At 43.5% G+C, this 15,094-nt stretch overlaps 1 protein-coding gene across 37 annotated transcripts in view; it reads left to right on the forward strand.

Moving 5' to 3' along the window:
* The window catches only part of RIMS2 (regulating synaptic membrane exocytosis 2), a 342,905-nt gene extending 335,803 nt beyond the window's left edge, over positions 1-7,102 (forward strand). For 22 of the 37 annotated variants that reach the window (XM_036338001.1, XM_036338008.1, XM_036338005.1 and 19 more), the window contains 4 exons: positions 1,325-1,437; positions 1,925-2,026; positions 3,659-3,798; positions 4,217-7,102. In XM_036338001.1, coding sequence (XP_036193894.1) covers positions 1,325-1,437; positions 1,925-2,026; positions 3,659-3,798; positions 4,217-4,435 — 574 coding nt within the window. In that variant the 3' untranslated portion in view covers positions 4,436-7,102. The remainder of the gene's footprint in view (positions 1-1,324; positions 1,438-1,924; positions 2,027-3,658; positions 3,799-4,216) is intronic. The other 15 variants (XM_036337985.1, XM_036337986.1, XM_036337987.1 and 12 more) reach the window with 1 other exon arrangement.
* Positions 7,103-15,094: the final 7,992 nt, after the last annotated feature.

The raw sequence follows: 15,094 nt of genomic DNA on the forward strand, positions 1-15,094 counted from the left end.
TTCAGATAGGGACCCTCTGAGGGGAACAGAGTTTGTGTTTTTTGTTTACTTGGGGTTTGGGACAAGTTATATTTCATTGCCTATTAGCCATCCAAGCAGATATGTTGACAAAGCAGTTGGAATACAGGTCTGCGGCCCAAGGGAGAGTCTCAAGCTGGAGATGCCATTCTACGCAACATCAGTATAGATTTCAGTGGTTCTCAACCTTCTGGCCCTTTAAATACAGTTCCTCATGTTGTGACCCAACCATCAAATTATTTTCGTTGCTACTTCATAACTAATGTTGCCACTATATGAATCGTAATGTAAATATCTGATATACAGGATGGTCTTAGGCGACCCCTGTGAAAGGGTCGTTTGACCACCAAAGGGGTCGCGACCCACAGGTTGAGAACCGCTGGTATAGATGGTGTTTAAAACCATGAGACTGGATGAGGTTACCACGGGAATGAGGGCATGGAAATGATAAGAGGTCAAAGGATTAAGCTCCCAATATTTAGGCAGAGCTACCAAAGGAGACTGTGGTAAAGTGGCCAAAAAGTAAAACCAGGGCTAGAGAGTCTGGGAAACAAAGTGGAAAACGGGTTTCAAGGAAGAAACAGGTATCTATTGTGTCAAATGATGCTAAGTTAAGCCATACTAATTAGTACAGAGTATTAGCAGTTCAGCATACCACTGCGGCTACTGGCTAACCTTGATCAGAGACATTTTAGTGGAGTGGAGAAGATAAAGCAAGGAAGAGAGCAAGGAAAAACGTAGTAGAGTTTCAAGGGAGAGTGAGAGGAAAGACATTGAAAAGAGCACACAGAGACAACTCTTTCAAGGAGTTTCAGGAGAGAAATGGGGTGGTAGCTGGAGAGGCAAATGGGGTTAGTGGAGGGAATTTTTTTTAAGGTGGAAGAAATAATGGTATGTTTGTGTGCTGGTGGGAGTGATACGAAAAAAGTTTCTTCATCTATAAAATGGGTTAAATAATGGAATCTATCTCCTAGGGCAGCTAAGATGATCAAATATGATGCCGGTCACAGAGTAAGTGTTCAATATGTCCTGAGCGCTGTTAATAGAAATCATAGTCCATGTCCTCCAGACAAGGTAGAGAAAGACACATACGCGGAAGGAAGCCTGCAGTCCAGTGTGACCAGTGCTCCTGGTGACACACATGGGCCGCTAGAGAATAAGGAGGGAGGACCATGGGATCCAATCAATGCACATGGCCAAGCAGTGGTTCCCACAGCTCCTGCAGGAAGGGGCTACCGGGAAACCTGGGCTGGCTGATTGGAAACAGAGGTTGAGAGTTTAATCCCATGTGTTATTCTGCTTTTAGTCTGATCTTCCCTGGTGTCCGCTTGGCGTCTGACAGCCAGTTCAGCGATTTTCTGGATGGCCTTGGCCCTGCCCAGCTAGTGGGGCGCCAGACTCTGGCTACACCTGCAATGGGTAAGGATTTCTGTCACGTGATTCTGTTGTTCTTTTAGATTGTGGAGAATCACATTCTTTCATTTCCTGGGATTCTTAACGGTACAGTGGGGCCTTGACTTACGAGTTTAATTCCTTCCAAGACTGAGCTCGTTAAGGAGCTCATTAACTCAAATTACTCTGTCAACTCAATGCAAAAAATCAGCCGAGAGACAGCTGGTATCTCAAAAAACTCGTTAGTCTAGACACTCGTAAGTCAAGGCCCCACTGTATTATCAGCAGGAATAAGTATTTTATATTTTAGCAATTTAAAAAAAAATCTTCAACTAATTTTTCCCCCATTTCATTTATATGCGGTTGAAAGTGAGATGCTATTCATAAAATGTGGAATCTATATGAATTTAGGAAAGTAAATGGGAAATGATGTTAAGCCAAGGCCTTTGCCTAGCATTTTTCTGACTGCATCTGTGTATTAAGTTCTGTTTGTTTCTCCCTCACATGCCACCAGGTGACATTCAGGTGGGAATGATGGACAAAAAGGGGCAGCTGGAGGTGGAAATCATCCGGGCCCGTGGCCTTGTTGTCAAACCAGGTTCCAAGACACTGCCAGGTAAGAGCAGAAGAGAGTCTTCTATTTTTAAATATATATATATTTTATTGATTTTTTACAGAGAGGAAGGGAGAGGGATAGAGAGTTAGAAACATCGATGAGAGAGAAACATCGATCAGCTGCCTCCTGCACGCCCCCCACTGGGGATGTGCCCACAACCAAGGTACATGCCCTTGACTGGAATCGAACCTGGGACCCTTCAGTCTTCAGGCCGACGCTCTGTCCACTGAGCCAAACTGGTCAGGGCAGATTCTTCTATTATTGCTCACAGTCCACATCCTGCAATTCGGAGACTTTGTTTTTTATTTGCTGCTGAAAACTTTGTTTTCAGGTCATCGAGGATTCTAACATGAGTCAGTTACCTGTAGTAGTTTGTGTGTGTGTCCTGAGTGAACACCAGTGAGGGGGGCCCGGTAGGGATAATAGATGTTAGATAAGTGCGTACGTGTGTAGTAGAAACCGCTGCACAATAAAAACTACCACACAGATCATTCACTTCGTACAGCACGTCCCTTAGTAATTCTTTTTCTCATTAGCTGGTGTTTTGTGTTATTCTTCGATTTATCTGGAGCTTCAAAATTTTCCTCGGGAACCCTTAGGTCCTGGAATTAGAATAAAAACAGATACAGGCCCCAACGTAGCATAAGCCTGTTTATGCAGGTCATTCTCATGATAAGACTTATTTCCTGTAGTGTATAAAGGAAACGAGGCATCGTGATCAATTTTCACGATGCCACATATTTCGTACTGGAGGCGTGCGTGTACTGAGTTGCTTGTAGCATGGGCAGTGCCTCAGACTCCTGCACTGTGCAGGGATGTCTGTCCGGATCTGATGACAGAACAGCTACTGAGGATTCTGAAACGAGGTTTCTCACCTCAGCACCTCCACGGGCTGGTGGTGATTTTGAGTCTCTTAACTTTGCCACCCCTGCAGAAATTCTAAGTTGTCATGTAGATGACCTGCTGTACAGCCTTGCGGTGGTGACTGAGGCAGGTGTATTTAGACAGCTCTTGGAGCGAGTCGACCCACTCCCTTGGACAGAATAAGATCATTTCTACACGCATGAAAATGCTTTCATGAAGAGCCGGTCAGATAAATCTCAAGCTACGGAATTCAGAATTCGTTTCCTCTTCCCAGCTAATCGGACATATTATACAGAACCTCAGCCTCATCGTCGTGTGCCCACACCACCATGAATAAACAAACCCTTTGTGTTTATTAAACAAGTTTACTCTCCAAATAAAAACCCCCTTGAGTGATAACTAAGTGATTCATGGGGATGGGTGAATAAAACAATATAGATTAAAGCATGTCTGATTAGATTGAAGTGTTGACAAATGAAAGAGTAAGAGGTCTCCCTTGAATACTGGTAGGGACTAGAAGCATTTGACCTTAGTTAGTGCAAATCTATGATGGCAAATTAGTAATCATTTCAGAGGCTGTCGACATTGCCGAAAACTGCCTGAATAGCTAGCTGATAGTTATCTTTTGTCTCCCTAACGTGGAAAGGCCAGTGACTGTGGTTTGCCAGCTTTCTGACAAGGTTAACCTGTGGCAGATGTCACCCATGAGTTGGGTATTTCATAACCACAGCGCATCACTTCACTCTTCCCTGTCTTTTCTTCCCCAAGCACCATACGTAAAGGTGTATCTACTGGATAATGGAGTCTGCGTAGCCAAAAAGAAAACAAAAGTGGCACGAAAAACGCTGGAACCCCTATACCAGCAGCTGTTATCTTTCGAAGAAAGTCCCCAAGGAAAGGTCTTACAGGTATTTACTGAATTGTTTATCCCTTAACCTAAGAACGCGCTTTCGTGGAGCCAGACCTGTCGCCAGCATCCTTACTTCCCACGTGCTTTTCTGCTCCTCCCCGCTGAAATTCTTGGGAAACTTCAAAGCAGTGGCCTGTGCTGTAAAGCTACAGACACTGTTGTTTCCTTTAAAGTGAAGTATAGACTAGCCAACCCCATCACATGTGAACGCCAACCTCCCTGGACCACTATGGTCTTCACACTTGATAGAATTTTCCTAATACACCTTTGGATTCTGGTAGTGAAAGACAACGATCCCAGTAGTCAGTACAACTATTTAACGTGATGTTTGATGCCAGCACTGAATGTATTTTAGTTTCCAAGTTTTTAAACACATGATTGTACTAACATTATTCTCCTTTTTATTTTGCCAACAGATCATTGTCTGGGGAGATTATGGCCGCATGGATCACAAATCTTTCATGGGAGTGGCCCAGATACTTTTAGATGAACTGGAGCTGTCCAACATGGTGATTGGATGGTTCAAACTTTTCCCCACTTCCTCCCTCGTAGATCCAACGTTGGCCCCTCTGACAAGAAGAGCATCCCAGTCATCTCTGGAAAGTTCAACGGGACCTTCTTACTCTCGTTCATAGCAGCTGTAAAACTGTTGTCATAGCAACCAGCGTTACAAAAAAAAAAAAATCACAGGTCGCTAACCCTGGTAACACTGCATGCTTAATGTTGTGTCTTCTGAGCCTGTTTCTAGGGATACAAAGCGATCCTGTGTTCTCAGAGGAAGTCGCACACATTGTGCCCTAAAGAAGGCCCTCAGGTGAGAGAGCAGCGCGGTGAAGAACTGTCAGGTTTGGAGTTCAGTAACACTCAAATTTTGGTCCAATCTGAAGCCATGGATTAATCTCAAAGAATCAGTCAGTCTCATGCAACAAAAGCCCTTTTCAATGGCACCTTTATCTTTTTACCGTTCCTTTTTCTTCATTTCTCTGACCCCCAAAGCCCTGCTATGCCACAGAAATGGAGTGAGCGATACAGCCACTAAGCCATGCGATAAGTCAAGGAGTGAAGTCTAGGAAGCATCAGGTGAAAAGCAGGAGACCAGAGCAGTGGTCTGAGGCAGACAGAGCATCAGGCCTCCCCGGGCAGCGGACGGGGGCAGCCAGGCCAGCGTGCACCGGGGCAGACCTCGGAGCCCCAGCAGCCCTCACTCCCTCACGCCAAGATGCATTGGACTGTGGGAAACAAAATTCTGTGGCTACACTGTACTGAATGAAATTAAAGAAACCTTTCTGCATGGACACAGATTAGCTGAATACTTAAGTTATTTTCTTGGGGCTGCAACTTGCAAAAAAAACCAAACAAACAAAAAAAAAGAATAAAACTCAGCCATTTTCAACAATTTATATTATTTTTAAAAATAACTTTCACTAGTGCATGGTTTTAAAAGGGGGCAAGAATGCAACAGGGTGATACAAAGACACGCCATGTTTATTATTTAATCATAGTCTGTGTTTTGGCAGACATTACAAAAGAAAATACTTTCTAGAAGTTCCTTAAAATTCTCTTTGTGACAAATAAGTGAATATTCCATTTATTTCCATGTTAAATATACATATCTAATGAAGTTCAATATGTGCAAATTGTTCACATCTTTCTCCTTCCTCTTCTTCTCCTCCCTCTTTTAATCTTTTATTTTCTTTCCTCTACCAGAGTGAACATTATTCTAAACAATTACCAGTTTTTGACCTGATACTCTCTTGTACCCCAGGTTTGATTCAGAGCTGTCGATACTTCTGAATTTATGAATTTCTCAAGGGGAAAAAATTTAAGAGCTTTCTGTATTTCAAGCATGTTGGAAAGGATTTTGCAACATGACTTGGGAGTGCACTAAAGTAAGTCAGCATGTATTTGATAAGGAAGATAGTTGAACTTTTGCAATGTGTTGTCCAGTGAGTGCATGGTAATTTTATTTTCGCCTTCCAAGTTTAGTTTACAGGAAAATTCTAAAATCATGTGGCCATTGTAATGTCCAGTGAATTTGTTGTTAGCACCAGCATTATTCATACAGGGGTTAAACTATTATTTCTACAAGGTCTTGGGTTTCGCTTTTTAATTAATTAAAGCAATTTCTTTAGCCAGTTTCCATTTACTATGTGAATAGAAACACTGCTAAAACTTTGAGGCCCTGGAACACAGGGCTGTTTATTAATTCATTTTTTTTCTGTCGTAAAATTCAATTTTTCACAAATTGTATTTCTAAATAAATAGAGTAAACATGAATTTGCAACAAATAATTTTAAAGCTCCAATTTTTAGATGACTCAAAGGCGGTCATTCTGCCTATTCATAGTTCTTTGATGCCATCACCAAAAGTCCACACACAAATCCCAAGTCAGACCCCTGCCTTTGATTTTACAGACAGTTATTGCCATTGGGTGGTGCTACGAGGTCAGATTTCTCTTAAAGGCCCCCTGTGTGGCGGAAAACTCGCTGGTTAACGTAATAAACCACCCGGACTTCCTGTTTCTTTATGTACACGCTGTCACACAGAGGTTGATTTAATCTCTTGCAATGACTATTGAAATCCACACCCATGTCATTTCTTTAAGGCCATGCACAAAAATTGCTCTTTTTTTTCTTTCTCTCTTTTTAAATTGAGTGGTGACCATTTAAAACTGTCATGCTTGCTATGGTGCAAAAGTTAAAATGAGTATCACTAAAAATGCCTTCTCTTTATGTGGTGCGATATGAAATAACACCGAGATTGTGTCTTGGCATTCTGAGATCTGTGATGGCCCCGGGCAGAGTCGTTCAGAAAATGAGTAGAACTTGACTGAAGTAATCTAGACACCTGTGTACCAGCAACAATTGGTTTCATAGACCTACAGAGTCTGTCCTCTCCCTTAGAATAAATGTTTACCATTCCCCTGACACTAAGACGCGGTCACATAATCTTTTGTGTATATTCCTATATAAATTCTTTCTAATTTTAATAAGAAGGACATGACTGTATGGAATATTTGTACATACGCGTCATTGTGCAGTATTTATTTAAAAGTTGGTGTATTTTTTTTTTAATTTTCACATGTCTGCACCTCGACTTGTGGTTTAGTCATGTAAATAGCACTATTCCAGTGACCATTGCTGCCCTGTACATAGTATGTTTTAAAACTAAAGGGAATTCCAGTTGGAAAATAAAAAAAAAATAAAAAGGGCAGATTAGTCCTGTAAAGAACACCAACTAATGTAAATCAAACTCATTCTGGTGATGGTATTTAACACTTTAAATAAAACATTTTCTTTACAGACTTTGTATGCATGACTTTCTCTGGTTTCTCTTCTCCTGACACCCCACCCCCCCTAATTCCACCCCAAGCCGGCTGTAGCTCATTCCTTGGACCCCTGTTGTTTAGAGACAGCGGAAGGATCTTTCCTCCCTCTACCTACCAGGCAGACGGCTGGTCTTAGCAGTCGGCCCTCCGGAGAGCAGTTCTTTAAAGTGCCCAAGGATTTCTGCTCACATCATTAAAAGCTGCTAATTTTAAAGACGGTTGTTGCTCCGGATTGGGGTGATTAGGTGCCTCAGCAGCTCACAGGCTGTGCGTGGAACGGGTGGGGTTTCTGGGTCGGTGTGGCCTCCACGGCTCGCAGGGTTACGGAGAGTCACCCGCAGGCCCTGCTGTCCTTGGGTGACAACGGCGAGGGTGACCGTTGGCTTTACAGTCTGTGTTTCCATTGATGTGTCTGTCCAGCTTGGTGGGTGGGGTGCATTTTCAGTCCAGGGCACAAGTGTGGTAACTGACGTATGACAGCCTGTCCAGAGACTGGCTTCTCTCGTGTGAGCATGAATGACGAGAGATTCTCTCTGTAAGCCGCCAGGGCAGTTCCGCAAACCCGGAGTAGGAACGCCAGCAGAGTTCCAGGGGTGTCCTTCCTGGTTCCAAATTTAAGAGCTGGTTTGATTAGTTAGAAATCAGCTGAAATCTAAACCTAGTTCTCTCTTCACTCTTGAAAATAGTCATTTCTTCCATTTCCAAGGACTCATTTCCAATCCGGTCCCCCTACCTATCCCATATCCTTTCATTGCTCACCAAGCACCTCCCACTCGAGCGAGCTCTTTCTCTGCTGTTCCTACACTCCTATTAAAATAATACCCTTGCCTTATAAGCCATCTCCTGAGAGCCCTTCCGCTTCCTCAACATAATCCATGTTAGTCCCTTCCTGCAACTCCCTGCTCAGCACTGAGCTCTTAGCGGGTCCTGATCAGGCCTAATACTATGGCTGCCACATCTTCATTTCCCCGGGACCTCCACATGCCCAGGCTCCACAGCAACAGTAAGGACATGCTGGCCACTCTTAGGGGCTGTGACAGAACTGGTTAAAAATCACCAAAGCTGTCTGCCTGGACTGACCCAACCACTGTGCACATATAAGTCATGTTCTTCACGTGTTTGTCTCTCAGCCCATGATGCCCTCAACATCCTGTGGGCATTCATGGACTGAATAAACAAGTTCGCGCACACGCCTTTGCTTTGTGAAATGTGTATTGAGAAGCAGCAGTGTATGAGGAAATTAAGAACAATTAATGGTGCCACTCAAAGTCTCCATGCGGCTTGACTCAAATCAATCTCTACGGCATTTCTCACTATCTGGGAAATGAGCCTAAATTAGATAACTCTTCTATCAAATCAAAACTTTGGCTAACATGGAAGCTCTATCAAGGAAGGGACCATATATTTTTTCTTCCCCTTTTGTATCCTCAGTGCCAAGAACAATGCTTGGACACAGGCGCTCAGTAAATATCTGCCCAATTAATGAATATCTAGTCCCTGCTATTTTTGTGACCGTGTTCTAGGCATTGCAGTCACAGAACAAGCATAGCCCTGTCCTCCTGGGGCTTTGATTCTACTAAAGAAGACACACATTGGGTAAAAAAAAAAGTACTGAGAGGAGTTAGCTTGACACGCAGGCAGATAGGACAGGGGTCCAGTGGAAAACAGGCAGGTGGAACATGGGCAGGGGCAGACACGGCAGTTTGAGCAGCCTCACTGCAGGAACCAACCATGCAGAAATAATAGAATGTTTTTGGACTCAGCGGGAGGCATGTGAAACTAGGGAGGGTCTGCAGCAATAAGGTGAACTGAGGCATAGGAACAGGGAAAGCTCAGGTCCGTTGCTGGGCAAGAACAATTGATGGAATCAATGAGGTGGCGACACAGGTACATATAGAACAGGCTTATAGCAAATATATACCCCTAGACTACAAAGCTTCAATGGAAAACCCATTATTTGGGAACCCTCCCCATGCAGGGAGTCAATGTGCTTGTAATGAATTTTGTATGCTTTTGTTTAAATCTTCTGGTCCACGAAGCTCATTCTTCAGCTTTGAGACATGACCCCAGGGAAAAAACTTGGCTCCCCCTTATGGTTATCAGTACAATATGATAGCTTTCCAAAAGGGAGGCTCCCAGGATGCTATGGGAGCATACAATAAGTGTTTTAACCAAGTCAAGAGGATCAAGGATGTGAAAAAATGAACAAGAGTTAAATAGAAGGAGGTGATACCAGTGGGGGATGGGAGTGAGGTAAAGAGTATTCCAGTCAGAGAGAACAGCAGGTAAGAAATTTGAAGGAAGGGAACTGTGACTACCACTTTTATTACCGTAAAGAGTGTCTAAAGCAATAGCATTCGAAGTACAAATGAATGAATGAATGAATGAATGAATGAATATGTGCATACAAATTTCTGCAGCCTGGGCTATTTCTAAATCATTGAGAATTTCATTGAGAAGCTAGTTTTAATTTAAACTTGATGTGAGACCTACTTGTAAAGTGCTAACCTATATAATTATATTTTAAATGACTCTCAGAATGCTATTCAGTCCTTAATTCCATTCGATTGTTAGGACTTTGAACATAGGGACCATGGCCTGTAGTACCTAGCTAAGTGCTGAGCACATGATAGATGCCAAACACTCATCCTTAACAGTGAGCATCCCCTTCAGATAGTCTCAGAAAAGTTACTGATGTCAACATGGAGACTCCTGAGCCCAAAAGTTTATGTTCACAGTTTGCATATGGTTGAGTCAGAAAGACTTTAAACCTGTGTTGTTCTCAATGCTTTTTGAGTACCAGCCTTCTGTCATTTTCCTTCGGGGCAGTAGACCATTTTATTGAATATGCATCCTTTTCTGATCCATCCATATTGCTCCCATGAGACTTGCCATTGTCTAACGAGTCCCATTCTCCTGGCTGCAACTGATGGTGTAGAGGAAGCTGCAGGCTCTTAAACTGGGTCAACCTGTACCCTTGACTGAGAAGATTTATTTGTTTGTTTTGCCTTGGTACCAAAGATACCATCTCTAGTGGCAGAAACTATTAGGTGGGGGCGGAAAGGACAGGAACTCCCTGTGGCTATGTTTTCTGATATCTGATGGACGTTGGATTAAGATGAGAGAAGAAAGTCAACAAGGCCAAGTACAGATAAGAACTGGAGAGACCTTTAGATTTCGTGGTCCTGGTTCCATTGTGACAGGATCAGCTCTATCCTTGCTCTTCCAAGAGAGACCACACATTCTAGCTATAGTGAGTTGGGTTCTTGCTACTTGAAGTTATGAGTCCTAGTTAGTACAGTTGGCCAAGGACAGATCTTAAAAGAGTTGCTGAGGCTACCTAGGACAATCGCATAACATGAAGAGAAACCCTAAGAGCTGGTCATCTAACCTCTACTTGGCAAGTGGTTGGAGAAATAGACTCTGCGATATAGCCCGTTCTATAGTCTCTAAAAGTTAGACGCTTCCTAAAGCCGAGCTTAAATCTTCCTTCCCGAATTGTGCACTTCCAGGGACTAGCACTACCTTCTAGAACTGTATTACCTAGGGCTGATCCCTCTTCCACATGAGCGTCCTCCAAATATTGTCAGTGAGCTTATTTCCCCCAACTTTTAGAAAGCAGCATAGCAAATTGGCTGAAAGTGCCTGTTCTAGATAAGAAAGTCTGAGTGGAAATACATGCTCTCTCATTTACTAGCTATGTAACCTTGAGTGAACCATTTATCCTGTTTTATCAACTACAAAATGGGAAAGCAGGAAAACAATGCTACCAACCTCACCAGGTTAAGAGGATTAGATGAGATAACATAGATAATGGACTATTCTAGACATATACAAATACTCAATAAATATTAGCTATTGCTGTAATGGTAGTAATGGTTTCCAACACTGTTTATTCTTCTCTTTCCCAGGCACTTCTAATCCCTTCAACCATTTGTCACTTAACTAGAAATCTTGCTTCTCTGTATATTCTCTCCAGAAGTAAGCAAATGACTCCAGCTGGGTACTGGCCCAAGAAGAATACTATGGCCTCTACTTCTATAAGCACAACCCATAATTCTGCTGCCTTTTTCTGTAACCACCTCACATAGTTCCTTCAGACTGGGCTGGAGGTTGACCAGATCTTCTGGACCCTTCTTCCGTGGATAGCTGCCTCATTCTGTCCTTATGGAATTTTGTTTTTAGCCAAGCACAGATATAAAAGTGAATTCTTGCCGAAACCGGTTTGGCTCAGTGGATAGAGCGTCGGCCTGCGGACTGAAAGGTCCCAGGTTCGATTCCGGTCAAGGGCATGTACCTGGGTTGCAGGCATATCCCCAGTAGGAGATGTGCAGGAGGCAGCTGATCAATGTTTCTCTCTCATCGATGTTTCTAACTCTCTATCTCTCTCCCTTTCTCTCTGTAAAAAATCAATAAAATATATTTTTTTTTTAAAAAGTGAATTCTTGCTAAATTTTTTCCTTATTGTTTTTCAAATATTCCAGCCTGTCCAAATCATTATGACTGTCCTAACGCTAGAATAAACTCTGAATTATTAAGACACATCAGATATAGTAGCTTTCACTGCCAGCTCTGTGTCACCTACACATCTGATAAAGCTATTTCCTCTACTTTCATACATATCTTTAGTGAGATGTGGACTAAAATAGGCTCAAGATCAAACCCTCTACTGGTGCTATTAACTAATAGCCATAGTAGTTATTGTCATGTAATACATTATAGTTTACAAAATGATCTTAATGTACATGATCTAACTTAATCCTTACGACTGCCTTATGAGGTAAGTAGTATAGTTATCTTTATTTTGCAGATAAGAAAACTGAAAAGTGGCATATCCAGATGCAAACCTGGAGCCTGATAACAAATCAAGTTATTTAATCAATTGTGAAACCTCTTCACCTTGCCATCCTCCACCACACATTTCCCCACTTCCTCAGGACATTCATTAGGGCCTTTCTCAAATGACTTGCTGAAATTCAGATCTACTGCCTTTATATTTTCCTCCTATTGCAATCTAGGTGCTAACAAAGCATGGGGGCGAGGTGGGGGGGTGGGGGGAGGAGGGGCCTGCCGGTTATAGTAATGCCTACTTTTCTGAGTTATTATGGGATTTGGTTAGAACACGGATATGGGCTTGGCACAAAATGGGTACTCACTAATGACAGTTCTTTTGCTTATCATAGGCACAACTTCTGTTCTTTAGTTTGTTTATTTTGCTATTTCCAGTTGAAGATTCTTCTCTCAGTTGCAGACAAGAGAAGCAAAGGAGAATTAGGAAATTCGTTCGCATTTTTTCCACTGTTACCTCTGAGCAGTGGGTCTGCCATTTCTCTGACAGCTCTTTGGCCCTAAAAAAGTGAAAAGGGCCATTTTTATTACCTTCAGCATTTTTCAGCCTCACTCTCGCTGTATTCTAACCTTCAGCCTCCTGCTATTCCTCCTACAGGTACACGCACTGGTCCTGTTTCTCCTCACTTCTGGCCTCCTCCTCAGTGCATCAGTGAGGCCTCTCTGTCATCGGACTGTTTTTAGCTATATATTTGTTTTATATATTTCTGTTTTGCCTGTCTTCCCCTTGTTTCTCAGTGAAATACTAGAATAATTTTGCCCTAGATTTTTGCCTCTTTGGCCATTACTACCTCCTGCCAGACTCACCCTTTTATCCTCTGAATTTTTCAATACATCAGTTGAAAACTTCAGGACACGTCTGATAATGACCAGTATCTTCTTTTCTCGCCGTCACGACTATATAATGAAACGGTGACTTAATCCCAAGAGGGTAAGTGACTAACTTCTATATCACAAATCAATTTGGTTTTTTATTGATTTAAGACAGGAAAGGATAGCGAGAGATAGAAACATCAATGATGAGAGAAGATCATTGATTGGCTGCCTCCTGCACGCCCTCTACTGGGGATTGAGTCCGCAATCTGTGCATGTGCCTAGCCCTAGACAGAGACTCCAACTGTAACCTCCTGGTTCATAGGGCAATGTTCAACCACTGAGCCACAAACCAGTTTTTAGGGTTTTTTTCGGGGGGGGGGGGCGGGGGGGCGGGGAGGTGGATGGTCAGGATTTTTTTTTTTTTTTTTTTAAGAATTATACCCTATTGGCTGATTCCTGGCTCTGCCACTTACTCAATATTCAGTCTTGACAATGTGACTTATATTCTCTGAGTCTCACTACCACAGCTGCAAAACGAGAATGGTAAACCGCCCACTGCCTTGTGTTGTCATAGGGATGAAATGAAATAATGTGTATAGAACGTACAGCACCATGAGTAGCATGAAATAACTGTTCACAAATGCCAACAGGTACGACCCAAGTAATTGATTAGAATGCCTGGAAAACCATTTTTCTTTGCTGTTCTGTCTCATGGAAGGAACAAATAGTTCCCTCTGGACATTCAGGGCCATGGCCGGGCACCAGCTGCTGGGTTTGGAGGTAGTTCTGCTGAGCCCCCTCCGAGCAGACCTTGTCTGATCTTCCCTGGAGATGAATGTGCCCCCGATGGACTCAGCAGGCCCCTGTCAGGGCTGCAGGAGAGAAAGGCCCCAGGGAGCAATCCCAAGCAGCCAGGCCGCTCAGGGCCTTCTCAGAAGGAAGCAGCTGGGCAGACAGAACCGGGCAGCCGTCCAAAAGATGGGACCTTAGAAATACCCTGGGAGAGTTCACTCACCTCGGCTTGCGCTGCGTGTCCTGAAGAGTGGGCGATGGGAGAGGAAGTCGCTGCTTCTAGAAGATAACACGGATGGGAGCAGGGTGACCTCAGAAGCCTGTGAGCAGATCCTTGAGTTCCTTATCACACAGCTTCTCTGCCTGTTCCCTGAGCAAGAACTAGGTCAGGCTCTTTGGTTCTCACCTCCAGAGTCTGGGCTCCCTCTGTCCCAGGTCTGGCTGGTGGGTGGCCAGCGTGGGGGGCGGGGGGGGGAGGAGAGAAGGGAGGACAACAGACTTCTTGGGACAACAGTCATATGCTGGGGGACTCGAACCCTGAACCACTGGCAACTGGGGCCCTACCTGGGAATGATAAACAGCTGTTAGACAGCCATAAGCCTTTCTTAGCAAATCTCAAGCTCTATCTGGGGAAAGAAATTGAAAATTTATTTTTGATTTGTTGTAGCAAGGAACTGTATGTACTAACACCATGAAGCTTATATAAGCTGTTTGTGACACAGTAACAAAAAAACCAACCAAAAAAAACCCAATGCTTTCTTTGGTGGTGTGAGGGGCACGGTGGGGCTGACTCATGGTGAATGTTCTGAGTTCTGATGAGTTCCGAGCACCCAAAGCTGGCAATCCAGTCAACCTTTAGGTACAGATCCGGTGCCTAAAGACTATTAAAGAAATAACCCCGAATCACAAGTCAAAAATCTAGTTCTTCAGGGCTTTCTCAGAGAAAAGCAATAGGTCACAACAAACAGAGCCTCAAGCCTTAGTCATCTAAGGTGCAGGCTCTCATTTTACTTGCAAGTTAAGTACACGAGGCCTTCCTTCAACAGCCATCTCTAGATATTAATAGACACATCTTATTTCTTGTCTACTGTCACAACAGATCACATTTTGATCCTCAGGTGTAATTGCTGTGGACTCTACGTTCAAAGCTGGACCTCAAACCACAGTAGGAAAGGGGAATGAGGGACCCTGGGACAAGGGGGCTCAAAACATCCTCACCCTTAACTAGAATGCGGTCTGTTTCCTCGCACCTGGCTCAAAGCCCAGAGCCGGGAAGGAGAGTGGGGGAGTGTGAGTGAGCCCCAGAAACAGAACGAGAACAGGAACCGCACGTGCAGGCTTCATAATACAATGATATGCAGGGTCTTCCCAAAGGCTGAGTGCCTTGAATTGGAAGGGAGAGGGGGCGAAGGCTTGTAAGAGGACACTCAGAGAAGAGACTGCCACACCTATGGGCAGAGTTAAGTTTCATTATCATTCAGCTAAAATGTTTTATTATACCTTGAGATTG

This window comes from Myotis myotis, unplaced genomic scaffold, assembly GCF_014108235.1.
Source record: "Myotis myotis isolate mMyoMyo1 unplaced genomic scaffold, mMyoMyo1.p scaffold_m19_p_16, whole genome shotgun sequence".
Lineage (NCBI taxonomy): Eukaryota > Metazoa > Chordata > Mammalia > Chiroptera > Vespertilionidae > Myotis > Myotis myotis.